The following is a 27,601-nucleotide window of genomic DNA, read 5'->3' as shown; positions in this document are numbered from 1 at the left end:
CAGCTTGCGCTCTCCTTTTTAGGAAGCTGCGAAACAAAGAGGGTGGAAAATCCTGCCAAAATGGGCATTAACCATGGACTGTGTCCACAAATGTGTTCGTGCAACACTGAAATACAAAATATGTGGTTGTTTGCTTAGAGTCCCTAATGTATACACTGCTCTGTACTTACCGGGATCTTTTCTGGATGTACAAGAAACCACATTATTCAGCTGCTCAAAGTCTTGACTTGCTGGTTTCTCTTCTCTCGCAGTTTTTGTGTGTTGAATATTGAAAATGACAAAGGTGGGGTTTTTGTTGTTGTGGGTGTTTTTTCCTCTGTGGGATACTGACTCTGGAATGGCTAATTCCATTGTAGATAATATGCATTAGCTTTGAGTACTTCCATGCTCCAAAAATGCAATTCATCAAAGCACAAGTGCTTTGTGTCAGATGTGAATGTTTCACGACAGATTTTGTAATCCAACATGCCAAACTTGTTCAAAGGGGAGATTGTAACTGAAAAGCAGAGGAAGCAATAAGCACTTCACTATCTTGCTTACCTGATAGAAGTGTCTTGCAGTCCTTGGCAAAAAGAAAATTATCTCATTTCTGCAAGAAATGCAGAACTATCTGGAGCTGTAGAGCCGCTCCTGATACGTGTGTGTGCTCCTGGTGTTTCCAGGCAGGCTGGTGTTTCATGGGGGCACATTTAGTGACTCGAGCAGAGCAACGCTCATCGCCATCCGCCGAGTGATTCCATGCAGCTTGGTCGCTGGTGCCTTCTTGCTTCTTCCCGGAGGTGACTTTGTGTTAGCAACTATTTGAGCAGGAAAAAGCCTGATTTACAAATGCTTTCGGAGCAAGCAGACCTTGAGGGTGTCCATTTGCTCATCTGTTCTAGGCAGTGATGCTTGAAGTTACCTAGCACTGGAGATACTGTCAGGGTGATGAATTTCAGTCAAATGCTACTGGTGGGCTCCAGTGTGACTTTGGCATCACTCATGTTCCCCAGCTCTATCCCTGCATGGTTTTCTAGCTTGTATCCGTAGCAGAAAAAGGAGTCTGCGTTCATTTTCCAGCTTCACATTGATAAAACTGTGCCTGACTTACCTAACCAGTAAGTCTCTGAAAAGAAGAGGCTGTGACTTGCTTATGTTGTTTTTTTTTCACCTTTCTAGCTGTTTTAAGTGAGTGGGAGCAAATGGGTCTGATGGACAGAGAGGGTCACTGTTCTCATGATGAAACACGGAACGGAATACATGTGCCTGTCTGTGCCTGGTTTCTTACTTTCTGAAAGGCTTTCAGAGTTCCCATCTCTGTCCAGGACTTGTACTGAAGCAGCTGTGTCGGTGCAGATGTGAGAAACTGAAATCCCCCCATAAAAACCTTTCTACCTGGCATAGAGCAGCCCCCGCAGCTGCCAAAATATGCATCCTCCTGTTTTAAAAATAGAGGCGTATACTGCGTACATCTGCTCCTGCCCTGCGCTGCAGCTGTGCCAGCGTTATTATCTGGAAATGGCCGGAGTAAGAGCAGCCATAACAAGAGTGAAAAAAAATCCCATGTTTGATGTAAGTGCAGTTGTGGCTTTATTCCAGTCACTTCTTAATTTATATCTCAAATTCAGTTTATCTTTGTGCCCTGGTGACTAAACAAAAGAGCTGTATGCACTTGACTGTTTGAAGAAACTGTCTCAGGGTGTGGGGAAAAAAAGAGTAAATGATTTAAGGGTGTGGAGGGGGGGAAATCCAGAGGACTGAGTGAGCGGCACTATCGCAGTTGTTTTAAATGGAGCATAAACAGCGCTTTGATTTCAGCAGATCATTTCGTTCTTTGAATGAGCTTGAGTATTTTTTTTGTTCTTTTGCTACAAGCATCCACCCAGGGGAAGAGGGGCTACAATTAAGAAAAACGCTTCAACACCCTAAATTTGTCTCTGCTCTTGAAACGCTGTGTCATCTCGTGGTAATACACCTTGTGTGCAGGTTCTGTTGGTGCTGGTGAACGTTAGATTTGGGACTCGGATTTGCTCTGCTGCGTCTTGTTGGGAGAGTTTAAGACTGTGCGCCCCATCCCATCCTCTCACGGGATACCCCTCCTTTTAGCTCAGCTGTAGTTAAAGGAGAGTTTGAGGGCATAAATCTTTAGTGCTGAGGTCCTGAGATGCTTTAGCCAAAATATACCTTAAATGCTGCCCCTTCATTATTCCATTAAGAACAGCAATATTGCAGTTTGGCTCCTGGAGCAGGGGTTTTCTTCCCCGAGGCTGGACACAGCTCCCCGACACATTGCGAGGAGGATGCTTGTGTACATCCCTGCTCAGAAAGGCTGCGCGGAGTTATAAGAAGGAAAACAATTTGTTTATTCTGTATCTTGAAACAACTGGATCAGCTATTGAAATGCAAGGAGCTTTCCTCAGCTGACAACCAGAGGTTGCTCTCTGGGTGGCTTTTCTACTAACATAAAACACAGCCCAGGATTTCGGAGAGCTTTTGGGGCACTTGGGCCAAACTCGAAATGAATCTAGGTATTATTTTTTCGTTTTATTTGGAAAACTTCTGTAGACTGTAGGTGCTGCGTGTTTCCAATCTGCATCTGGTATTTGCTTTGAATCTTTGGGTCCGTTGGAATCCAAAGCCAGAAAGGTTCACGCAAAGTGTTGTGACCCAAAACTGTTTAATCTTAGATCTGCGGTCTCGGAGCCCGCAGCCTGACTTGAATACCTGATGAGTATCAGCTGAGCAAGCATCACAGAATCTGACTGCTGCCCATGAACCAGAAACCTTTGCCCCAGGGAACAAGCAAGTAAATTGGCTTTTGTGCGGGAACGGCCAGCTTGACGGGGACTGCGGTTTCCTCGTGCTCCATCTCAGACCCCGCGGTACACTGCTGCGAGGTTCTCCTTCCTTCTAAGTGAAGCCATATGAAGAAAGAAAAAAAAAAAAAAATCCACTTTTCTGAGAGTGACTGAAGTAACCAATTTGTTCAAGCTATTCTTCCGGTTGATGCATTTTTAACTGAAAAAACACCGATATATTGAAGGCAACTTGAAAAATGCCAAAAGGGAAGAATGGGAAACAGAACTGAAATCTTTGCAAGCTTACAAAAAAAAAAAAAAAAATGAAGTGCAAGCACGTGAGTGGGTGGACCCTCCAAAACGGTGTAAAACTCCCATGAGAGTATGAGTTAGATACGAGTTCATCTAGAAAATAAGACCCTAAAAGTAAGCTCAACATTTATGACTGAGTCCCCAACGTGATCAGCTCACTGTGTCATGCCTGCAAGGGGGGGGGGGGGGGGGAAATCCCCTGATTTAAAGGTATCCAGTGAGATAGGTCTGCATTTCACTTGGCCAAGGTTTTTACCTGAATGTCGTTCCCAACTACTTCTTTGTATCAACGTACCCAAAAAAAAGGTCCCTGAGAGCTCCAGCAGCACATGGCTCAAAGAAAGAGACGGGCACAGATTTATACTTAATATTTCTGTGTGTAGGTTCTAGGTGGCAAAAGGGTGATGTGTAGGAGAAATGTAAGTGAAAAGATAGCACAAGCCTGGTGCCACAAGTTCGTGGGTAAAAATGTGCATCACTGGCTTCACATTTAGAAAGCACCAGCTATCTTCAGCGAGGTTTTGCTGGGCTGTGGTATCGGGCTCTTCTTGCTGGCATTTCAAACTCACTTTATCCTTGATGAACATTGATTTACCTTATTATGCCCAACAGCAAGGCAGGCAGCAATTTGTCCATAAAGTTGAAGAGACAGGAGGCAGCAGTATAGCCTCCCGAGCCTGGGAATGTGGGTCAAGAACCAGATTTGGGTTAATTACCAGGGGTAAAAAGATGTTAAGCACGTGTAGCACCGCAGACCTGTTTTCCTGGTACTGATGGATTACAGAGTTCATTGAGCAGCCCGATTTGCTGTTACCCAATTTGCACCGGGTAAATTAGTTCAAGCAAGAGTAATTCAGCTCCACTGTGATCAAGGTTTTGGCTCTTGATGATATTTTCTGTGAGCTGTGAAGTGATGTTGATTTGTAATATTTCATTTACTCGCCCACAGTAGGTGACAGAAGTGGCTGCTACCCAGCAGAACAGCCAAGTCAATAGAGTCTATTTACTGTGAACTTTTTACCTTGTTTCTGAGTAGCTATTCTTTAGATGCACCCCTCAGCTCTTCCTCGTAATGTTTCCAAACAGCAAGATATTTCATTCTCTGCCTTTTCTCTTTGTGTTACTAAATCCATCATCTCACTGGAAAGCTTACGGTGTTGTCAGAAAACGCATATTATCCCGTGGATTAAGGCTGTTTAACTTGAACGTGACAAGTTGTTTAAAAATAGCCTGGTTTATGCTTTGTATTCGTTCTCCGCTCCAAAAGTGTCTTTCATAACAATGTAAATAAAGAACTCCTAGAACTGATACAGCAGAGCTGGCATGGTTGGAGGAAAAGGCTCAGCTATTACCCAACTGACGTTAATGCAACATAAATCTTAATTATATTGAACAAGCATCACTGCGAGGTCTTAAGAGATGGAGTCATTAGGTAACAGTTTGCAGTGAGCATTTATCTTCAAATTCCCAGGCCTCCTTAATTTCCTTTGTAGTCTCTTAAAGGGGTTGGAAACGAGAGGTGTAATATGGACTCACTTTACAGTATCCATAGCTCACCCCCCAGCATAGGCTAGAAATTGCTGAAATAACCATCTCTAATCGTACAGACCATGGGCTTAATCACATCTACACAGGACGAGGTTGCAGACGGCGTTACCAGCTCCTGGGTTACTCCTGCGTGCTGTCCTCTCACCACGGGGACCCATGAAGTGTCTGTCCTTCCGCTCACCCACATGTGCGTCACAGGGCTGCGACTTGCAAGTCTTGTCCAAACTGGATACTGGGTGTGGTGTTCTTCCTTTTAATCCCCTCTAAAATTTTCTCTCCTCGGAGACGTTTCCATATTCAGCTATTAAATGACAGCAGGACTCCAGATATTGTTTCCAAAGTACTATTTTTTTTTTTTTACCAAATTGCTTTCAGCTAAAAACAGCAAGTAAAATGAATGAGAATGGATTTTTATTCTTTTTCTCTCTCTTTGGTTTATCTCACAGTTGTCACAATCACGCCATACTCAGAATTCCATGTGCTGCACCCATCTTACAGATTTCCTTGAAGACTGTAGGGAAAGAACTACAGGATCACAGAATCATAGAAGGGTTTGGGTTGGAAGGGGCCTCTAAAGGCCATGTAGTCCAACCCCCCTGCCATAAGCAGGGACATCTTCAACTGGATCAGGTTGCTCAGAGCCCCGTCTAGCCTGACCTTGAATGTTTCCAAGGATGGGGCATCTACCAACTTTTTGGGCAATCTGTTCCAGTGTATGCAATAGTAAATTTTTCTTTTTTGGCGTGACTTATTAAGGAATCCCTTAAATTTTAACAAACACAAAAATCAGTATTAAATTTATTTCTAAAAAGCATCTTTGGTTTCTCAAAGGTTTCTCACATTCTTAGTTGCAAGGCTTCAACCTGAGCTTTATGTGGGAGCTCTGTGCATTCGCCTTTCAGTATCAGCCCTCCTCTAAATTGCCTAAAAGCATTGCTACCAACTCATTAGTCACTTATTTAAAAACTTAGCCTCCCTCTCCTACAGCTTCGTTAGGACATCTCCTCCTCCCTAAGAAACCCTGGGCTTTCTCATCACTGCTAGCAGAAGAGGTAAAATAAAATCGTTCCCGAGTCACCCTAGATTAAATGCATCCAGGAGCAGTCTATCAAAAGACATCGAAGGATTAAGCAAGGCTGTGTTTAACACAGCCCCTCGCACCGCAGGGAAGTGCTGGGTGCACGGGGAGGCTGCAGCCCGCTGAGGCTCAGGCTCTGCCCCGGGGCTTTGACCACCACAGTTACCAAGAGAGTGGTGTAGGTAGATTGGCTTTAGTTGCTCGGTCGCGTCTGGTCTCCGAGGTTGGAAAAGATGTTTTATCAGCGTCGTGGTTCCCTCCAGAGCAACCTGAATTCAGGCTGGAGGGAGCAAATGTTCCTCCTGGGTGTAATATGGTATAATCATCTACCTGGCTTCAAGAATTAAGGAGGCTGAAAATATGCATTTTAATTATTTTTCTTTAGCAAGCACGTTGCTTAGGGAGCTCTGATAGATGTTCTCTACCAAGCCCTTGTGAGTAACCCCCACAGTTGCCATTCCCATGGCGAGAGGAGCGAGTGGGGCTTGAGCTCCGGCTGCTGCCTGCCTGCAAGGGCCGGGTGCCTGCTGGGGACGCGCAGACGGGCTGGGGAGAGGCAGCGCTATGCGGCTTATCTGAACTTTAAAGAGAAAAACTCCCGGCCCTGACTGGAGATGCAGTGACACATTTGGGCACAGAGATGTTTATGGAGAAGGAAATCTCGATAGGAAGGTGGAAGTATTTAATGATCTTTGTTTATCGTCCTTTTCCCTTAAAGCTAAAAAAAAGGCAGCAGGAAGGAGCAGGAGCAGTATAGTTTCACAGCTAGAAGTTAAAGTCTTGCTTTTTGTTGTTAACATTGCTGTCACCCAGCAAACGCTCCCCTGGAGCTGGCTGACCTGCTGCAGAAGGCTACAAAAGTGGCTTTTTGTCCCCATCTGGCAAAGCTGGGAGCGTGGGTGCTGCCAGCTCCCGGGCAGGGTAGCCTTGCTCCAGCCGAGAGCCTGCAACACGTCAGCGAACGGCCCGAAGGACACGGCATCACGGCTCTGTCAGGGACCTGGACGCTCAACGTGTGCTGGAGCAGTGTTCTGCATCTGGTTATTGTTGAAGTGCCTTTTTTTCCTTGATTTAAGGGTATTTTGTCATTTAAGGTATTTTATCCATCACTTAGCTATTGCTGCCCAGAAGGGGAGGACAATAAGCAAGTGTTTTATATCTGAAACCTGGGCTTAAAATAGTAGATGTACGGTCAGATCTAGGCTGTGTTAGCAGCCCACACAAAAACTACTTCTGACTTGTGTAATGATTAGTAGTAAAAGGTTTCTGTTCCTCATTTTAATACATTAAATATTGTGATTTGCAAGACTGTAACAGCCATCTGCAGCGTGCATGGAGTGCGCAGGACCGCCAACCGCTTTGCAAAGTTTTTTCCAGAATTTTGGAGTATTCAAAACCTGGTTCCCTCTACCACGTGGGCAACACCAAGAACTTCAAAACCTGCTTCCCAGCTTGCCTAGGAGCCTGGCTTTTCACCAAAACAATAGATTTTGTGATAAAAGTGTTATTTAAGATATGCCGCCTGCTGTTTTCTCGCTGGTTGGGAAAGGGGGGAAGACGTGAGCTGGTCTGGATCCGAGGGGAAGAATGTGTGGCGGGTCCCCACCTGAACTCGCTGCCCATGGGGCATCGCTAACCCTCTGCTCTCTGCTTTCTGCAGGCCCTCCGGGGAGGCGAGGGAAGCCCGGCCGGCGCGGAGAACCCGGTAAGCATCGCCCCGCGGGTGTCATTGGGCTGGATGGGAACCTTTCGATAACGAATGCCGGTCACCTGCATCTAATGGGCTGCGGAACAGGGGCTTCCCGTATCCCTGCGTGCTGGATATGAAGGTTTTTATAAAAACAAAAAAATGAACCAAAACACAAAAAGACCTCCCAAAACTAAACCAAGCCTCCAAATCTAACAAAACCAAAACTCAAAACACCTGGTGGTGTTGCGTATTTTATCATTCCTTCCATTTTTCCCTTGTAGCATTCAGACCTGTTGTTAACCCATCCAACAGTGCAGTGGGACTGTGAATTAGCACAAAAATATAGAAGCCCCGGAGTTGTGCTAGATGGGAGGTGGGCACTGGCTTGTTCCCTGCATGTGAACGTGTCCATATGTTGCCTGGCTGGTCCCTTGCGTGTGGTGGATGGTGTCTGCATTCCTGGGTTGGGGATAGGCAAATTGTAGCCACCAGCCTTGGGCACATCCCCTGAGCTCTCAGCGTGCTCTTGGACCGGGTGAAACCGCAGACCTAGCCTTGTTGGGAAGTTTTATTTGAGCTAACTGTTTGCTCTAATTATATGCTGCTGTCATTTTGGTATCTGGTGGTTGGGTTTTTCTTCTCCGTCTTGTGGAATGGGAAAGCACCGACCCCCTTTCAGCTGGGGAGAAGTGCTGTTTACATTCTGCTGTTAGGTCTGAAGTGCTGCTGGAGAAGGGAGGGATGTGGTTGGCATTGCTCTTTCTAAGGAAAACAGACAGGGAATGTGCCTAGAAAGCCGCACAGTTCACAACTGCCTCTGCGTGTCGGAAAGCAGCAGATGAAATTTTGCACACCTCAGCTCTTAGGTTCTCGAATGATGAGTGAATGAATGGGGACCGGGTAGAATTTTGTGTGGTGAGGAGGCTGTTCTCTGCTGCCTGTTGCTATAGCAAATACACGGCTGGGTTTGCAAAGAGGGCAGCATAACTTTCTGATCGTCAATATTTTAAAGGATTTTTTTAGCTCTGGGGAAAGGAAATCAGGGGTTTGTGCTGCAGACTGTGGATGGATCTCCGTGGAAGGCAGGCAGGCAGGCATTTCCCTTCTCTCTTCCATCCATGGTATTTTGTGGTATGTCCTGTGTTTTCTGAGTTATTTTTGCTCCTGAACCAGGGATTACTCATGGCCAGGGAGTGGGTACTGCACTTGTGGGGGTGGTGATGGACCCTAGCTGGCTTCATTGAACCCCGTTTTCCTAGCAGTTGGGCTGTAGGAGTGAAGAGCCACCAGGTAGCTTGGATTGTTTTTTTGTTTGTTGTTTTTTAAATGTCGCGGTGCTCCTTAAAGCTCTTTGTGGAGTACAGCATTCAGCCCAGGGCAGCTGGTGAGGTCAGCCGATGAAGCTGGTTTTTATACGCAGGTGTTTATGTAGACGGTGTCCCAGATGTGTCTCTAGCCCATGTGAAGATCTGGGAGGTAGCGCTGAGCTTGAGCATACCCTGGCTCTTCACTCCCCTTCTCCCTGTTTCACGCAAGCGCTTCTGAAAAGCGAGGTTTGCCCTCGCGCTGCGGCATCTCTGCAAGCGCCTCTTGAGCATCCCTCTGACGAAGCAGAACGCTGCCAGGGAATCAGTGCAGGACCAGCAGGAAAACAAGCACTGTAAAAGAAAAAAAAAATCAATCATTAATAACAACTTATGATCTTCTTTGAACTTTTCTGTGATTGTGGAGGAAGATCGAGGAGAGTGAGATACTGTTGGGGAAGGGAGATCCGTAGGCCATGCGTGGCGGTGGATGCTCGAATGGATTTCTTCTTCTGAAGCAGAAGGACGGCGGCAGCAGGCACCCACGTGCACACCAGCCCTTGCACAGACACCCTCGATGGGGTGCACCTCTTAAATCCGTTTAATGCAGCACAGCCTGCTTGGAACGCTCTGCTGCACTGCAGATAGAAACGCGGAGAGCGGACATCCCTCTGTATATTGCTTTTGGCCGAGCTGCCAGATGTTTGTTTTCACAGGTAGCTGGAATATATATTTCTATATTTGTTTGAGAACCTGACCACACATAAACCATGTCCTTGTTCCCTTGCCACAGCTGATAAATGGGAATAAAACTTTGTTTGCATAGCACGATAGCGTCCATCCCCAGGGGCCCTGCGTGGTTACAGCTTTACAGCCCCCAGCCAAACGTGGCTGTAGAGCCAGCAGGCGCAGCGCTGCTCTCCGCCCTGCCAAGGGGAACGTTTTTTCTGGCAATTTTTGAAATGGCCACGCTGAAAATCTTTTTCTGATTTATATCAAAACTTACTCTGAGGGTGGTGAGGCCCTGGCCCAGGCTGCCCAGAGAAGCTGTGGCTGCCCCCTCCCTGGCAGGGCTCAAGGCCAGGCTGGACGGGGCTGGGAGCACCCTAGGCTGGTGGAAGGGGTCCCTGCTCGTGGAAGGGGTCCCTGCTCATGGCAGGGGGGTGGAACTGGATGGTCTGTAAGGTCTCCTCCAACCCAAACCATTCTGTGATTCTGTATCTCTCAGAAAGAACCAGAGAAACTGCAAAGAGATCATTCTGTCCCTTTTCAATTGTACCCTCTTGTTGATTTAAACCAAGACTGAATTTTACTTTTTTTTGTGATGGATTCAAATAATTAAAAAAAAAAAAAATCCAGCAGCTCTATTTTTCTAAACTCAGAATTCATCATCTGAGAGCCCACTGAGACAACTGCTCTCTACCATAGAAAGACACCACGCTGCAAAAGAATAATTTTAAACAATTTCTAGGAAAAAAATTAACTACTTGAAGTGTTGGGAAGTGGGACAAGCCTGGCTGCTCATGCTTCAAAAAGCACTTGCCAAAAATGTGGGGGTGAACCAACATTGCTGCCGCCTTATTCCCCCCTGGGGAGCTGCCAAGGGCAGGCGGCGAGTCCCGCCGGGACCCTGCCTCGGGGCTCGGCTCGGTGTGTTTTGTTGTAGAGAGGCACAAATGCAACAAGTTTCCTCCATCCCGGGGAGCCTGCGGGCAGGGGGGCTGTGCTGAACCCCAGCCTTTCCTCGGGCTTCGCATCTCCGGCAGTAGCTCACGCTTCCCATGGTGGCATGGTCGTCCCCACTGTCATCTCTTCCCTGACCTCAAATACAAGGCCAGGTACCTGGGGGAGCATTTCTGCTGCTGTCAGCCCAGCTCAACAAACTGAGGAGTAAAGGAGTCAAACAACTCCATCCGACCCATTTTATTTACTATGGCTGTCACCTGGCCCTTGTGGGAATTGCCTCTGCGGCTCCAGCCAGGGAACAGCACCCGTGTCCTGGAGCTGGTGACAGAGATGGAATCCCAGCACGGCAGGGGTTGGAAGGGACCTCTATGGGTCATCTAGTCCAACCCCCCTGCTGAAGCAGGGTCACCTAGAGCAGGCTGCACAGCACCGCGTCCAGGCGGGTCTTGAATATCTCCAGAGAAGGAGACTCCACAACCTCCCTGGGCAGCCTGGGCCAGGGCTCCATCACCCTCAGAGTGAAGAAGTTCTTCCTCGTGTTCAGCTGGAACTTCCTCTGCTTCAGTTTGTGAACTGGAGTCACTGCGGTGACAGCCACCCGAGTGCGGAAGAGGTTACTTTTAAAAAACAATTTATTCTGCTGTTGCTACCACGAGGCCAGGAAATTCACACCAGCGGTCATCTTGGGGAGGTGTCTCTCCTGAGCTGGCCCTTTGGCTGCCCAGTTCGGTCCAGCATCTCCTGAGCTCCATCCCACCCTGCCAGGACCAACACACAGGTCCCATCATCCTTACTCCCACACAGGAGCATCAGCAGTTTCTTGTGCAGCTGGAAAGCAAGCGCAGGCTTGAAGACCCGCGTGCACCCGCCCACAGAAATAATTGGTGTATAAAAAGAAAACCACATTTTAATGCAACCTTACGTGGGATTTGCAGCTTCCTCTGAGCGTGAGGTGGAAGCAAGGCTTTGCAGCACTAGCTGTTGTGGTCGGTCCTGACAGCCAGCCTGCTCGTCTCAGATACAGTTCCCTTTCCATGCCAAAGGCAAAATCATGTTTAATGTCATGTTAGCTTATTGTTTTAACGTGATATGTCCCAGTGAGGACGCAGTTCAACTGTTTTAGTGAGTGTGTGTGAAATAACACGGGTTTTTAGCAGGGGACCTGGGAGGTTTTGCTTCCCTTCTTGCTGTCAGCTGGTGCTGCGTGAGCAGGGTGGGGTATGGCCGCGCAGCCCTCCCGGGCTTTACGTTTATTTTCCTAAAGATTGATCCATACCTTGGTGTTCCTGAAGGATGAGTGAAGAAGATCCAGGACTTGGGAATTTACTCAGTTTAAGTATTGGTTCAAAGTCTCTGCGCAACAACGTGGTGGGAGATCACGGAATCACAGAATCACACAGAATCACAGAATGGTAGGGGTTGGAAGGGACCTCTGTGGGTCATCTAGTCCAACCCTCCTGCCAAAGCAGGGTCACCTACAGTAGGCTGCACAGGACCACGTCCAGGCGGGTCTTGAATATCTCCAGAGAAGGAGACTCCACAACCTCCCTGGGCAGCCTGTGCCAGTGCTCCGTCACCCTCAGAGGGAAGAAGTTCTTCCTCATGTTCAGACGGAATTTCCTCTGCTTCAGTTTATGTCTGTTGCCCCTTGTCCTGTCTCTGGGCACCACTGAAAAGAGCTTGGCCCCATCCTCCTGACACCCACCCTGAAGATATTTGTAAGCATTTATTAGGTCCCCTCGCAGCCTTCTCTTCTTCAGGCTGAACAAACCCGGCTCCCTCAGCCTCTCCTCGTAGGGGAGATGCTCCAGTCCCCTCACCATCCTCGTAGCCCTCCGCTGGACTCTCTCCAGTAGCTCTTCATCTTTCTTGAAGTGGGGAGCCCAGAACTGGGCAGAGTACTCCAGATGAGGCCTCACTAGGGCAGTGTAGATGATGCTCGGGACTCTCGTAGCGGCATGCTGCTTTCTGCCCCTGGCTTGAAGATTGATCCAAAAACTGATCTGAACCTTGGGAACAACCAGGGAGAAAATACACCCGAAATGTTAAGTCTGGGAAGTCTCTGAGTACGTCTCTGCTCTCCTCACCTGAAGCAAGAGCTGGTTCTGGGCATAAACACCCAAAGCTGATAGCTGCAGCGTTGGGTGGTGCCTGTTCGCATCGCCTGTGCACAGCTTCAGCAGAAGGGAATAAACCTTGGTCATCGTAGGTGCAAAAGGGCCCTTGCAGGTATTTTTTTGATGAAGTGTTATTTTGTTGGAAAATGCTGACTTGGCAAAACTTCTGTTTCTGGCAGTAAAAGTTTCATTTACAAAATTTTTCCAATTCACAAACATGTGTAGGGAAAATGTTTTGGAATTGCCGAAATGGGATAAAGCGGTCTGGTGCCCACCCCCCATGACATTTTGTTTCCAAATTTACATTATGCTACAACTGTTTCTTTAATTTCAACTTCTAACGAAGTTTTGATTCGAAGTATTTCTTTGGGGGTGGGATTCATACATTTTCTTACATCTTCTATTTCTTATTCTGTTTAGAGAAATATCCTGATTTGGAACAGGGAAGAATCTAAAGCTCTTCTTTTTTTTTAAAAAAAAAAAAAAAAGCAAAGCACGTTCTATGCAGGGAAACATTATTTGTCTCCCAGCCCTACACATACTTAAACCCTGTATTTTAACCATTAAGACCTTTTCAAACCCCTTGGCCATGTGGCTGCATAGACAAGTGTAAATATACAGCGGTCGTTATTCAGTAAGCACGTGTGTGTGTACAGGTGGGTAAATCATGCAGAACTTTGGGGATTTTCAGTGCTCCCTGTCTTTCTCTTGATACCCTCATACCCAAGGATTTCTTTGGCTACTGCTGAACTTTAGGAAAAATCTAATCTGTCCCACGCCTGCTGTCAAGATCAAGTCTCTCTGCTGGGAGAGCGTATTCCCCGTGCCCACCTGTGCTGAGGCACAGACAGGAATTGCTGGGGGTCAGCAGGCAGTGACAAATGCTCTTTTTCAGAGTGATGTAGAGCCAATCTCTCTGACTTCTTACGACTGTAGCGGTTGTCCTCCTTCTTTGTTGCCCGTGACTGCGTTACTCCCCTTATAGCATCCTGGATTAATAACTCCGTGTGTATGTATATACATACTTTGTGTGTGTATAAATACACATACATATGTTTTAATACAGATATTTATATGTATATATATGTATGTATGCTGTTTTAAATTATCATTTTTTATGTCTTCAGGTGGCCACAGAGATGTTTGTGTGTGTGTGCTGCCTTGGGGACGGGTCCTTTGCCCATTAAGGGCAGCAGCAAAGTCCCCTCTGACTCCTCCTGAGCTGCTGGAAAGGTCTGGCTGGTTTTGTTTCCCCTGCCTGGCAGTGCTTGCTCCTGTCATGGCAGGAAGGCTTGGATGATAGATGATTCACCAATTAAACAGAAATGGTAGCTTGTCCCCGAAATTCCCAAACTGCAAAAATACTTGGAAACAAATGACTGTGACCCGTCATTTCCCATATGTTTGTGTGCTGCTGGGGATGATACCATCATGACCTAATAGGTCTTTGGATATACAAAATAACAGTAATGTTAGTCAAAGAGGAAACCTGGGTCATTTATTTTTAATGGGTTTCTCTCTTCATGCCCTTCTAGCATAACTGTTCATGTTCTTAAGGGAATCTCTTGGTGTTTCCAACTATCTCCGTACCCTTGCAGACCCGGGTGCTGGGTGTTCACTGCCGGCAGCACAGCAGTGACACACGCTGCAGATCGCGGAGAAGCACGGCAGGTTGCCCTTCTTTGTAGCAAATCATTCGTAGACCAAAACCTGTGCATTTGCAGGTTATTTTTTCTTCCTCCTCTTCTTTCTGAAATAAGCCCTCAAGTTAATTTGTTACGGTGTTTTAAACACACAAAGGCTGTTTCCAACTTTGATTCATTATAATAAGAATTTCCAACTGGTTTCACTCTTCCTTTTGAGCTCTCAAACTGGTTCTTACAAGTCAAAATTATTAGCAGTAAACACTGGCAAATTTCTCTGAAAAAAACGTGCCTCTTGTGCAACGTGCCCGCATCGAGGAGACGGCCGGGTGGGGGACAGCCCCTTGGCACACGATACACTGCTTTCTTTATGGTTGGCTTGCAAAACACTTGACTTCATTCCACAAGAAACAAGTGCCTTGTGGCTAGGCTTTTGGAAAAATCATCTTCAGCATGCTAGAAAGTCATGTTGTTCTTAGGAGGAGAAAAGAGGAGTTCAGTGGGCTTGACTTGATGCCTTGATGAAGATTTATCTAGCCCCCCTCAGCCAACAGGGCAGCCACAGATTAGTGTCACTCTGCTGCTGCGGACAGAGAGCATCCAGCGTTGCATATACAGACCCCCCCATCCAAATTTGATTCTTGTATTTGAGGTGAAAGCATTTCCAAAGAGCACTTGCCTGCACGTGGTGGGAGCAAACAGTAGCCGAGGAAAGGAAAAAGGCAACGAATTCCAAGGAGATTATAATTGGTACATGATTGAAATCCCATATTAAAATAATTTCCTGACCGCTTCTTATTTGAGACTTAGCTTCGACTTTTCTACAGAAGGGCTTTTGTGGGCAGCTGGGCGTGAGTTAATAAATCAGGTTTATGATTCTCAGTTAATAAATTGGCTTAGAGCCATCGGCTTCTGTGTTCATAAGAAATTAAACCAAGGAAAGCGAACGAAGAGCCTGTGTGAATTTTAGCACTAAAGAAAATCGGCTTCTGGTCCTGGAGGGGGTTTGGAGGTTGTGTCCTCCCCTCCGCGCTGGCCGGGCGCTTGGCTGTGGTTGTGTGCGGAGCTGAGCACGTGAAGCTGACGAATGCAGGTTAATGGGCTAATTTGTGGCACCACACGCTGCCTGTCGTTCCTTGCTTTCAGTCCTCCTTCTTAGGCTTTTCTTGGGTTTTGTTATTCAACTTTTCAACATTTTAATTTTTAAACAAATTTTTAATACCTTGAAAATGATTCAGCTTGAAATATGCTTCTTGTTTTATGCTATTGAATAATATAACATTAACAAAGATTTTTTTTTTTTGTCCTCCATTTTCAGTTTTCCCACATTTTTTCTTCTTTAGCTGTGATTAGTTTCTGGCTCTCAGGCAGGAGATCGAGCGTGAAGAAGCCCCAAATAGAGAGCTATAGGCTGCCTTGCAAACAGGAGTGAAATGTGGATTGCATTATAGACCAGGGGCTCGGCGTTCACCTCCGCTAGCACCAGCCTGGGCGAGCAGTGGGAAAGCTGTAGAAATCGGTGTGGCAGGTGGTGAAGACCCCCACATCAGAGGGCAATATTAGCAGGATTTTTTTTTTTTTTTTTTTTTTTGTTTTTTTACTGCCATTCATCACAGCTTCAGACCGTGACACCAGTACCCAAAGCCTATTGGAGATGTGGCGGGTTTTTGCCCTGGCTCTAAGGCACAGTGCGTCAGCCCACCAGCTGCCTCCGAGCACAGCAAAGTCCTCGAGTCGGGGCCACGCAGAGGTGGCACAGGAACATGGGGTTGTGTGATGTGTTTTGAGGTCAGGGAGTGATGGGGGACCAAATGGTGGCGATGTCTGGGGTCTGTGGCAGCTCTAGCATCCTTGTCAGGTGCCCCTAGCACTGCACCACTCCTTTGGCTTTTGCAATTACATCTCCAGCTCCTCCTTGCATAACGTGCAGAAAAATAAGCTTCATGGTGAAAACGCACTTTTTGCTCATAAAATTCCAGCTGCGCCTGCTTTTTGCTGGCGACTCTCTGCAGTGGCACGTGATAATAGGAAAGGGGAAATGACCTCAAGTTGCACCAGGGAAGGTTTAGATTGGATTTTAGGAAAAATTTCTTAGCTGAAAGAGTTGTAAAGGACTAGGACAGGCTGCCCAGGGAAGCGGTTGAGGCACCAGCCCTGGAGGTGTTCAGAAGACGTGTAGATGCAGTGCTGAAGAACATGGTTTAGTGATGGAATTGACAGTGTCAGGTTAATGGTTGGGCTCGATGATCTTGATGGTCTCCTCCAACTGAAGCGATTCTATGATTCTACGCCCCAGACCCTGAATGCAAGCAATGCCCTGTGATGTGCCCGAGGTCTCTCCCGGGGGAGAGGGAACAGAGTCACACTGGGGAAAAGGTGGGAGGAGAGTGATTTGACACCCCTGGAAGTGCTGGCATGCCAGCAGCATGGGTGAGACGGTCCCGTAACGGGAGGATGCGGATGGCGTGAAGCGTGTCTGGAAAGCCATCCCATTGGAAATGAACTGGAAAGTACCAAATCATTTCGATTTCTGTTCGTGCTGTGTGCTGTTTTATCAGATCATACTTTTGCTTTGTGATTAAGTGACTTTTTCTCTTTGTTTTTCTTTTCTTTTCCAGGACCTGCAGTAAGTATCGTGGATTTTACTGTTGGATCAACAAAGTTAAGGCTTCCCCTTCCCCCCTCTCCTGCCTTTCAGTGTCGTTGCAAAAGCACAACATTTTTTGGTAGAGGTGTGTCGGGAAGTGAAATTGGTACCAGATGCTGCTGTATTTTTTTTTCATGATTGTAGACAAATAGAGAGGCGGAAAAGAAGTTTTTAAATGTTTAACTTGCTGCCCTGAGGGACTTCCAATAATTTTAAACCTAGAAATTATTCAGTAAAAAAGAGTTTTTTCTTTAAAGAGTTCTTTAGTCCGCTTCCATTTAGCAGAAAGAGTGCTGTACTAATATTTTAACATGTTAGTGGGTTTATTGGTTCTAAACCTCTGTCTCGCTTTTCTTATCTGTTGTGTTTCCATCATTTAATACGGGTTTGGTAGCCTCCCAGGGGGGTTAGAGGGAAAGCCATAGCTTGCTTCCTTCTCTCTTTGAAGCCTTGGGGAGAATAATGAGCATTCCTACCAATGCAACCAGAAAATTTATGGGGAATTTGTTGTTCGAAGGGGGCTGAAGTTGAAAATGTGTCAACTCCTTGGAAGAAAGTTGAGATGTGCCTTTGGCTGTGCCACCACCATGTCCAAATCTGATGTTCTCCTGTTGGTTTTGGAGTGAGGAAACAGCATTTCGTTTGTGCCCTCCAAGTTGCTGAGGGGTTGTTAAAAAAGAAATTATGAGCATTAGGTGCTTCTGGTTTTCTACCTTTCTTCCTCCAAAGGAGGAGGAGGAGGAGAGGCCCAGGCTGTTTGCAGCCATGTGTTCCCTGCTCCATCATTGTACTAACAGAGACATTTCTTCATGTCCTTCTCTTCCTATAGAGCCTCACTGAGTTGAAAAGGGATTGTTTCGGGAAAAATAACTTTGCTAATTGTTCCTAGGCTAGTTAATATCCAGTTCTGTAAATTTGTTTAAAAGCCAAAAGGTGACAAGGACATGCACATGAAGTGTGGGGGCTTTCACAGCGCCAGGGCTTTGGTTCTCCTGGGATCAGCAGCGCTGCCTGTGGGTTCAGTTAATGGCTTTCAGCCCTTGGAATTTTTGTTTCTATTTCAAGTTCATTTTTTTAATGTAAAGACTTAAGAGGAGCTTAAGCAAAATTATTATTTGGCTAAGTTTTGAGTGAGTAAATCAGGAAAATTTAAGACTTAACAGCTTTGGCTGAACCGTTCTTCGAGGGGATCTGAATGGTTTTGCTCTAAAAGTTGTGCTCAGCCCTAGCAATAAATCCAAGACTCTGGCCCGAGAAATGCAAACAAATGAACTTTCCTGGTTAGTTTGTGTTCAGAAATGCAGTTTGTCAATAAATTCATTTTCCTGTAAATATTCTGTGATTAAAAACTGCAGCACAGCATCTCCAACCCACACAATAAAAGTGACTCCGTGGGTTTTTGGAGTATTGGTGACGAGGGCATTGACTGCGGGCCCACCGTGGGGAGGCGAATGGCCCGCCCGGCCCAGAGCTCGATGCCGTTCGCCGGCTTCACCAAAGCCGTCATCAGACGAGATCCCCAGGTCACGGAGAGCATCCACTGAGGCTGAGCGCCGGCAGCTCGGGAACCCTTTTGGGGGCTAGAGCTGGTCCCGCAGGGCTTCTGCCTGGTGATTATTTTAATTGTTTTTTTCCCCTCTCTGCAATTCATACAATTTGGCTTAAGTATTAAAAAAAGACCAAAATTCCTCGCTCAGTGGCAGGTTACAAATGAAGAGGATACTGCCTGTTTAAAACTCCATATATACATATGTATATATACATATGTGTGTATATATATATACACACATCTTTTAAGGGATGTTTTCCTCTTGAGTACTTTGGCTTATTTAAAGTGAATTTATTTAACTGTTTCGGCTCTGCTCCTGCTCAGAGGCTGTTCTCAGCCCACACGCAGCCGACCGCCTTACTCTTCCTCACGTGTGCTCTCCGTTCACTTTCGTTGTATGTGAGTCGGCACAGGCAACATATGGTGCACTATTAATTTTTCTTTGTCTCTGGTTGGTTTCATTTCCTGGTTCCCACAGCACTATTGAATTGCAAACGGAGCACAGGGGAGATTTAACACAAACAAGACTTGTGTGTTTTTTTTTTTTTGCTCTCCCCTTGCCCTTCTTTAAAAGACAACTCCTGGTTTAGTTCGTTTTGTTAAAAAAAAAAAATCCTACATTTTTAGCATAAGCAACATTTGCCAGAGACTTCTTTAAACATAATATATAATAAAAGTCCTAGAACCCACAGAACCACAATATTATTTTATTTCAGCAGTACTGTATTTAACTCTATTAGTTTCTTCTGTTTCTTGATTTTGGCCATAAGGAATCGATTACATCTTCCATGTACAGCATCGCGCTCTGCTAAAACTGTATCCTCAATTCTGTTGTTCCCTAGTAGCAGTTGTTCTGGTATTTTATGTTTTGGCTGTCATAAGCTAGTTGTGTATATGAAATTATTAGAATTTGTGGTACAGGATTCGTGGCTGTCGGATGATTGATCGTCCTGTCTGTGAGTAAGGGGTATTCCGCTCAGATGTGCTATAAAACCTCTGTTTCGGAGGGTATTAAAATCACATGCTGGGTAGGAAATTTCTACAATTGAAGGACAGACTTACCACAGCCTGTAATTAAACATTTACAGTCCCAGATATTAACAAACACTTTACGTATTAGCATGCTGGCTGGGGAACTCACCAGCGAGCGCGGGCTGGGAGTTACAAGTGTTTCCTATTTATCCGTGTGTGCTCCAGTGCCATACGTCTCCATAAAAATCTCGCTGTACGCTTTATCCCGAGACTGTAATTTGTGAAATAGGTGGTTGTCGAAGGCAGTGTTGTTTCTGGATGAATCAATAGTGCTGCAGGAGGCATGAAAAGCTGTGGGGGCACTTAGCGAGAAGGGAGAACCCCTGTACGTGCTGCCAGAGCTATTTCATGCCGTAAGAAATGTATGAATCTGCCTGTCTATCCGCAGCATACTGACAGAACCTCTGTTTATGGTAGCAGATGACATTGCCGTACCAGACACACGCTTTACTGCCTACTTGTGTACCAGCTAATACTTAACAGCTCCTTCCTGTGGCTCTGCCTTACGTCTGGCTTGCAGCAGGCTCCTCTGCTGTAGCTCACGGCGCGTTTAATGGCAGCCCGAGCTGTAAACGCCTTCGGGAAGCCCCCGAGGAGAGCAGAAAAGGTGAAATAGCCTGAACGGTTTGTGTTTTTATTCCGCTGATCTTGCAGGTGTTGGTATGCAACTTAAGGAAGGTCTTTCCCGCAGCATCAGCTTTTCTTTCTGCTTCATTGCAAACTAAAGCAAAGTTTCGAGGGTGAGCTGGGAGAGCTGCGTCCTACGAGGAAATTAATGGATCTGAGATGGGGAAACCTTTGCTGAATCAGGAGCTGGAATAGAAATTTGAAGCTCAGCAGCTGCTGCTGGGCAGACAGGCTGTCCCGGCCGCTGGCTCGGCCACACCGCAGCCTCCCCGGCCTCTCCCCAGCACCCGGGCGGTCCCGTACCTCTTGGTACCCACGTCCCGGAGCAGGCTTACGGCCAGGATCTAGCGTGCATCGTGCACATCCGTGGCTTCAGGGGCAGCAGGGGCTGACCACAGGCAGCCGGGATGGGTGTGAGTTGGCAAAAGCCTCGGTAAGTAGCTAAAGGGAAGCACGAGATGAAAATCTGGGGAAAATATGCGTTAGGTGTGACCTTCCTGGTAGGAAAATTGCCCCAAGAAGTTTCTTTGGAGAGAGTTTAGCCCCAGGGCTGGCTGGAGAGCTGATGGCCCCTTCTCCTGCCTGCTGCGATGTGTTGTCCTCCTGCTATGGGTGCATTGACTGACCTCTTATCTCACTTGTTCCCCCACCACAGGGGCAGTCAGGACGCGATGGTTACCCGGTAACTCTGCTATTCCTTTTATTTTTATTCTTTTCTAATCTGCACTCCGTGGTCCTCTCCATCTTCTCCATGACACTTGATTTGCTTTGCCTGTCTTTGTCTCTCTTTTTTCTTTTTTTTTCCCTTCTTCCCTCCCTCTTCATCAGTGACAGCTTTTGAGGGATTCAGCCCTAAAGCTCAGGAGCCTGTGCAATATTCTCCTTTAATGTATACAGGGGTGAAATACTTGAGCCCTCTCATGATATTATTCATGCTCTTGCCTAAGAGTTCATTGAACTGCAAAGTTGGTGAAGGCTTTGGGGTTTGTCCCAAATGTAGCCGTAGGTGGCCAAATTTGGGGACATTGGTGAAAGAGCTTCAGGTGTTGAGATAGGTCCTCATTTGTCCATCTCCTCCAGAAATTTTTCCCTGGGAGCAGAGGTGTCCTGCCAAGCTTCTTGGCATGGAGAGATTTGGTAGAGGAGGAAGGGTAATTTGGGATGCGCTGCCCTTCCCATGCCCGTGGGCACCACTCTAATATCTCTGTGTCAGAGGGAGGTGTCTGCTGGGGAGAAATAAAGCTGATAATCTGGGGCTGTGAAAGGCTCTGAGACTCTTTCTGGAGGAGGAGGGAGACCTTGTTCTGGCTGGATCCCAACCAGCAGCCTTCCGGCTGGCTCCCCTGGTCCCTATCAATGCACTTGGATGGCCGCGGGGCTCCGGCTCCGAGGGGCTCGATGTCTCATCAGGGAGCAGCTCTCGTGCATGCAATCGGTGTAACGGGTTGGTAAAATTCACTGTGTAGATCCTCCGCAGTCACAGCACACTTCCAGCTCTGCTCCTGCTTTTTGAATGGGTGCAGCGAGTCCTGCACCGACTGATGCTCTGGAAAGGGCTTCTGGACTGTTTGTCATGCTGTTCCATTTATAAGGTGAAGAAAAGTAGTTAGCCTTATCCTTCCTGTGATGGATGCCCTTTTTCCTTTTTTTCTTATTTTTTTTTTTTCCCCAAAGAGGCGTGTTAGGAAAGCTCACTCCTTGTCTCTGCCACCCCATGCCCTGGCCCCGTTCCTCCTGAATGCCCATAAACCACGGAAACATCTATCGAATTTCCTGTGTGTGATGGAGCAGGAGCTCAAGGAAGGAGGATTAGAAGGGAAATACAGAGCCGTTTGCAGTTTTCATTTCCCCTGGACCCCTGTGAGCCTCTCTGGGGAAGACAGCAGCGTTTCCTCAACTGCACCAGCCCCGGACGGGGAGAGATGCGAGATGGGGTTAATTTTGCAGAACAAGCCTGTGCTGCCGTTACATCCATAACACGAAAGTACTCGGGGCTCCACCAGTTGATGTGAAGAAATGAGATTTCTCATGAGGGAGCAGGGGGGATGCCTGGGAGCAAGCAGGGCTGCCGATTTCCCGGGGAAGGACGGGCGCAGCGCGGGGGTTTGTCTCCCTCAGGCGGTACCTGCCCGAAGCCGGAGCTGCACGAGGCGTTTGTTGGAAATGAAGAGTTTAATGTATTAGAAATTAAGATGGGAGACTTTGCTCTGATTGGGCTGTTTCAGGGCAGTTTTAGGGTGGCTTTCCGCTCTTGCGGGATGTGGCTAACCACTTCTGGATTAGCAGTGCCTGCAGCAGGTTTGTCCCCTTCTCTGTGTCAGTCGTATTCTGGCAGAGCGTGTGCGCGTGGTTCAGCTGCAGAGCTCTGAACACCAGAAGCGCTGGGAGGAAATAGTGACTTTTCCCTGGGACAGAGCATCAGCATCACCCCAGCCTGTCCCAGTGCGCAGCCCCAGCACCGTGCCCGCCCCAGCTCCTGGCGAGGGGTTTTGGTGCTGCTTCAGCTCTCCTGGATGGTCCCAGGAACGGGCAGTGATCTCCAGCTCAGAGGGGAAAATGGCATTAATGCTACCGAAAGGTTTTTCTTCCTCTCTCCTTCCCTCCAGGACCGGCAGTCCAGGCAAGATGGTCTTACTCCTGACTTTGCAAAGTTGCGTGAGTCAAACCCAGCAAACACTGAATTACTGTATCCAAATGGCTGTGGCTGCGCTAATTAGCTTTATCTAATAAGAGGGTGATGATAATTGCATTTCCAAAGCAATATGTATACCTGAAGGAAGAGGAAATTAAACATAAAGCAGGCTTAAGAGTCTTATTCAGCAGAAGCATATGGACAAGCTTTATTACATCCAGTTGCGTAGTCAAATTGATTTAATTATTTAGTTCCCTTCAGGGTGATCAAATAAACTCCAAGCTGTTTCGGGAGGTAGCTGTGGTGCGAATGCAGAAGTAGCCAGTGGGTATTAAACGGTGTTTGGTGTCAGAGATAGGTATGGTAACACGTGCATCGCTTGGCTAGCGGTGCTTTGAGTGTATTTTTGAGCGGCTGGTGTGTAGCCGAGCTGCGAGCAATGGAAGCTTTAAGGGGATGAAGTGAACCAGAGGTCCGGAAACGGGGCCCAAAGAGAAAACAGCTTTTATAAGATGCTTTCAATATTTTGATAGTGAACATCTTAAGGGGAGGGGTTTGTACCCTACAATAAAACTTTACAGCAGAAACAGTTTCTTCTTTATGAAGTTCTATAGGTTCATTATTATTTTTTAAACCACAGAGAGGATTTAGTTTCTGTTTTTAGGCCTGCGGCATATCCTACTAACAGTACTATAACAGCTGTGAAGAGTGTTGGGTATTGTTGCTTTTCCAGTCGTGTTTGACTTGGTTTTGACATCCCGTTGAACAGGGATCACAGCATATACCTCAGCCTGAGTTTCACTGTAGGTTCCTATGGGCTAAGGGCTGCACTTCTGGGTCTGTCTTCTCTTCTGTTCCACAGTAACTTTTGAACTTGGCCCATTTCAATTTGACAGAAGGACAAAGACTGTGCAGATGATTAGTTTAAAGTGAACTTTAATAAAATTTATTAGTTTATAAGGGGCAGGTTAAGGGAAAAAGAGCCTTTTTGATATCCATGGTGAGGGACGAGCTCACGCTGCCGTAGGCATGCCGCTGCCGTATCAGCTGCTTCAGAGGTTACCTGGAGATTGTCCTCCCTGAGATTTTCTGTTTCTTTTTTAATTGCAGTGCTGGGGAGGCTTTTAAAACATTTTTGGCTCCCAGGCCAATAATCTAATCCGAGGGGTTTTCTAACAGATGAGGGAAGCTGATGTTGGAAGGGTGAAACTTGCACTGCCAGATTTGTAAATGCATTTAACAAATAATAAAATTGCAACACAAAAACTCTCCTCTGCAGGTAACCCAGTTACACCCAGTGGAAACTGCGTCCAGCCTGGGCTGGGCAGAGGTGGCTCCCATGGGCTTGCCCGGACCCCAGTGGCTGGTGAACAGGGCAGAAGCCCATGCCTCACTGTGCTTCTTGCTTTAGCTGCCGAGAGAACTGGCTCTTAACGAGCAGAAGGGTCTCCGAGAGCCAGTTTAAGAGCCGTTATATTGGATATCATTCGGGTTCTGGAGGGGCTTGAATGCAAGTCGTGTGTCTGCATGCTTTCTGGAGAGCTGAGTTTAGACAAAGGCAGAAGATCTATTTAGTGTCCAAAATATATATGATTTTTTCATTTTTTTCTTATATTGGCTATGTAATTTGCACATAGTAATGGTGACAATGATCATAGTAAGCTGCTGAATTTTGGGGTGCAAATCCGCTTAGTCTGAGAGCCTGCCTTGCACCTTCTCAGCTTGCAAGAAAGCAAATGAAGGTGAAGGCACCAGGGAGCAGGGAGGCTTTTACTCTTTTTTGATGCCAAAACATTCATCTTGGAAGTCCTTTTTAGAGAAAATTACTTAAAACAACTTCTGGGGAGGAGCAGAGCACTTTACCCCAAAGGTGGAGGAGAACCAGCAGGTCGCTCGTCTCAGCTGACATCTGCGTGGTCCTTCTTGCAGGCCACCATGATGTTCTTCTGGCTCTTGGTGCTGGTGGGCTGGAGTAACACCCATGTGTGTAGTGGATGGTGTCCTGGGGTGAATCGGCAGCTTTGGTGATGGAAAACTACAGGATAAATGATCCCTTTATACAGAAACCCCAGAATAATTGGTAATTACAGATTGGTTACAGGACTCCATTGATTCATTAGAGATACAGCGGTCTTCAAGGAAAAAACAGTGATAAAAATGGTGCAAATTCAGTAGTTCAGGAGAGAAAATGAGTGTGCTAGACAAGGTCCTGAGCAACCTGATCTACCCTTGGTTAGGCCTGCCCGGTGGTATCGCTGTCTGTAACCCCCTGCTCAGGGACCTGCCCAGGGGCTGTGGGGATGGTGGTGGAACCCCAGTTGTCCTCACTCTGGGCTTTGAGCAGATCTGAGTGCATGCTGAGGTGTCCCTGCTGCTGTGGAGGACGTTGCTGCAGGAGGGCCACCAGCTGCTGCTGGCTTAACTGCCTTGCTTCGCTCTGGTGCTTCCCATCGCCAGCTTGTCTGAAGAGACGGCAGCAGCCTTGAGATCAGATTGACAAGGAAAATTTGGACAAAACCTTTAGCCTTTGCCAAAAGGCTACCCGGCCCATCCCCAAACCGAAGCACAGCCCCAAAGTTTAAGCTTGAATTTGCATGAGGGTGTACTGGAGCCAGAGGAGAAGCAGATGTGCGGCCGCCGCGACCATGGAAATGTGTTTCTTGTTGGGCAGAACCAGGCGCTGGGACCAGGATCCGCTGGGACTCATCCCGAGCCATGCTTTCTGAGGCAAGGACCATCCGTGCCGTGGAGTGGTTCCCCTCGAGTTGATGTGCTGTCAGTGCGTCAGCATGTCGGGGGCACTTGCCCTCGGAAAGCTGGGAGAGGAGCAGCAGGGTTGGCTGGGCAGAGGGCTGGAGCAGCCGGGCTCGCGGCTGCTTACGTTAGCAGGGCAGGAAGCTGCATCTGGGCGGGAGGAGAACAGAGAAAATGAGGAGCAGATGGAAGAGCTGAACTGTGAGGAGGCTTTGCAGCTGACCTTTCAGTGCAGGCGGGTCTTCCTGTTACGTAGCTGTTTCATGGAGTCAAATAATGTATGGAAGGGAGGAGCAATGGTTGGGTGATGCTTTTAGCAGCCTTGCCCCTTTCCTTTCCCCTGCCCCATGCAGGGATGGTTTTATACTTGCCTTCAAAGTACTCAGCTGTCCTCCTTCATGATATTTCTCGCCTTTTCCAATGAGACAGTGCATTTGTGGTTGACCAGAACCCGTTCCCTTCCCTCTTCCCATCTACCAGAGCGGCCTTTTGAAGCCAAAGTCTATTTCTTGAGAGTTTCATCTGCCTCTGCTACCCGTCCTTCCCTAGAATCGGTCTCTGCTACGTGACATCCCAAATGGAGGGCTGTCACTTCAAGTGGGAAGAAGCCAAAAGAATGAAGTTGATTAATGAGGGGAACTACTTCATGTGCATGTCTTCATTAATAAAAAGCAGAGCAGGGAAGAGGCTTTGCAGAAAAAAAGTATGATATGAAACAGAGTGGTTTTCTATTTTATACGTTATCCTTAGAAAATACTAGCATCTATTTTTAGTTGAGCAGAGTGGTATTCATTTCATTCCTCTAGCATATAGTGTTTGCCTTCTGAATTTTGTAAATCACTCACATGTTGCCTGAAAGAGCGCAGACATCATTCTGCCCATCTCTCTTAACGGTGGGAACTCTTTGGGAAGGTAGGGAGAAAAGGGCTTCAAGTTCTGCCTGCTTAGAAGAAATGCCGCTCCTTACTCAAAATAATTCAACGTTGAGTAATAGCATCCTTATCTGATAACAGGTAACTACGCCAATATAATAAAGTAATGGACTTATGGAAAAGGAGAGACCCAACACAGGCGTTGCTTAATGCTGGCACACCTTTCAGGGAATAATTGCACAGTCAGTGTTGAAATACCCTCGTACAGGCCATTCTTTTGTATTTAAAGACCACCTCGCACTAAGGAGCTATTGAAGCTAAGCAGCTCAGCATCCTCAGAAACTTTATTTTGGGAGCCCTGCTCAGTGAGCTAATATCTTCCTTTGGCTCAGCGTTGTAAACCCAGAGTTATCCACTGAAGTCAGCTGCAATGGCTGTAGCCAGAAATCAACTTGTAAGGATGATAAACTCTGTTTTTAATTAATTTTCAAGACATAAAGTGAAGCCAAATGTATTTTTCTGAGCTGATGTCTGGGAGAGGGGTTGGAGGAGTGCAAGCAGAAGCTTGGTTCCTTGACTTGCATGACCCCAGTGCAGTGGAGCAGCATGACAGGGGCTTTGGTGGCGGCTCTAGACCTTGGACATAATGAATGGAGTTTGGTTCTGTCCTCAGCAATTAAGAATTTCAGTTAGTGTAGATAACTTAGCAAGGGAAAATCTGTGCAAGCTGTTTGTGTGCGACCCGTAAATGTATTATGAATGCAGACAGGCTGGGAAATGAGGAACACGTGCCCCAGCCCGTTCCTGGTGGCAGTTGCTCTGTCTTCTTGTGGTCCCTCAAAGTTTACCAGAAAGCTCCAAGACATGCACTTAGCCAGGCATTTTGGAAGCGGAAACACCAGAAAACCAGATGTGATATTAATAATAAACTGCTTTTACAGGAGAACTGTAGAAGTAACTTGGAATTGGACTGCCTGATGACTTGATGATTTGCCTTCATCTATGCAATTGTCTCCAAGTCCTGCTTGGGTATGCTCAGGGTGTGGCCTGGAAGATTTGCAGAAAGAGCTGCCTGTAGCTCAAGATTACTCCGTGCCCAAACCAGAGCAACAGGCAGTGGTTTAACTCTTCAGGAGGGCTGCCAGAAATTCTATGTGAGATACAGGAGACCACGCTACGTGGTCAGATCTCATGGGCTGCAGGGAAGAGGGTGTGGATCTCAGACTTTTACTGTTTTTTCACAGTAGGCAGCTGCTTTCCAGACCCTGGGTGGTAGCTCATGCACAGATGCAGAGTGCCTGTACATTGCATGGGTGTTTTGGTTGGTTGTGCA

At 47.0% G+C, this 27,601-nt stretch overlaps 1 protein-coding gene across 1 annotated transcript in view; it reads left to right on the top strand.

The window, feature by feature from the left end:
• COL23A1 (collagen type XXIII alpha 1 chain) overlaps window positions 1-27,601 on the top strand; it is a 197,080-nt gene that overhangs the window by 133,062 nt on the left and 36,417 nt on the right. The window contains exons 3-5 of the mRNA XM_075441895.1: window positions 7,376-7,420; window positions 16,774-16,816; window position 17,044. Of these exons, the coding sequence (XP_075298010.1) occupies window positions 7,376-7,420; window positions 16,774-16,816; window position 17,044 (89 nt within the window). The remainder of the gene's footprint in view (window positions 1-7,375; window positions 7,421-16,773; window positions 16,817-17,043; window positions 17,045-27,601) is intronic.

The sequence above is a fragment of the Opisthocomus hoazin genome, chromosome 22 (genome assembly GCF_030867145.1).
Source record: "Opisthocomus hoazin isolate bOpiHoa1 chromosome 22, bOpiHoa1.hap1, whole genome shotgun sequence".
Classification (NCBI taxonomy): Eukaryota; Metazoa; Chordata; class Aves; order Opisthocomiformes; family Opisthocomidae; genus Opisthocomus; species Opisthocomus hoazin.
Note: the sequence above shows the minus strand (reverse complement) of the source record. Positions and strands in the feature narration are given on the sequence as shown.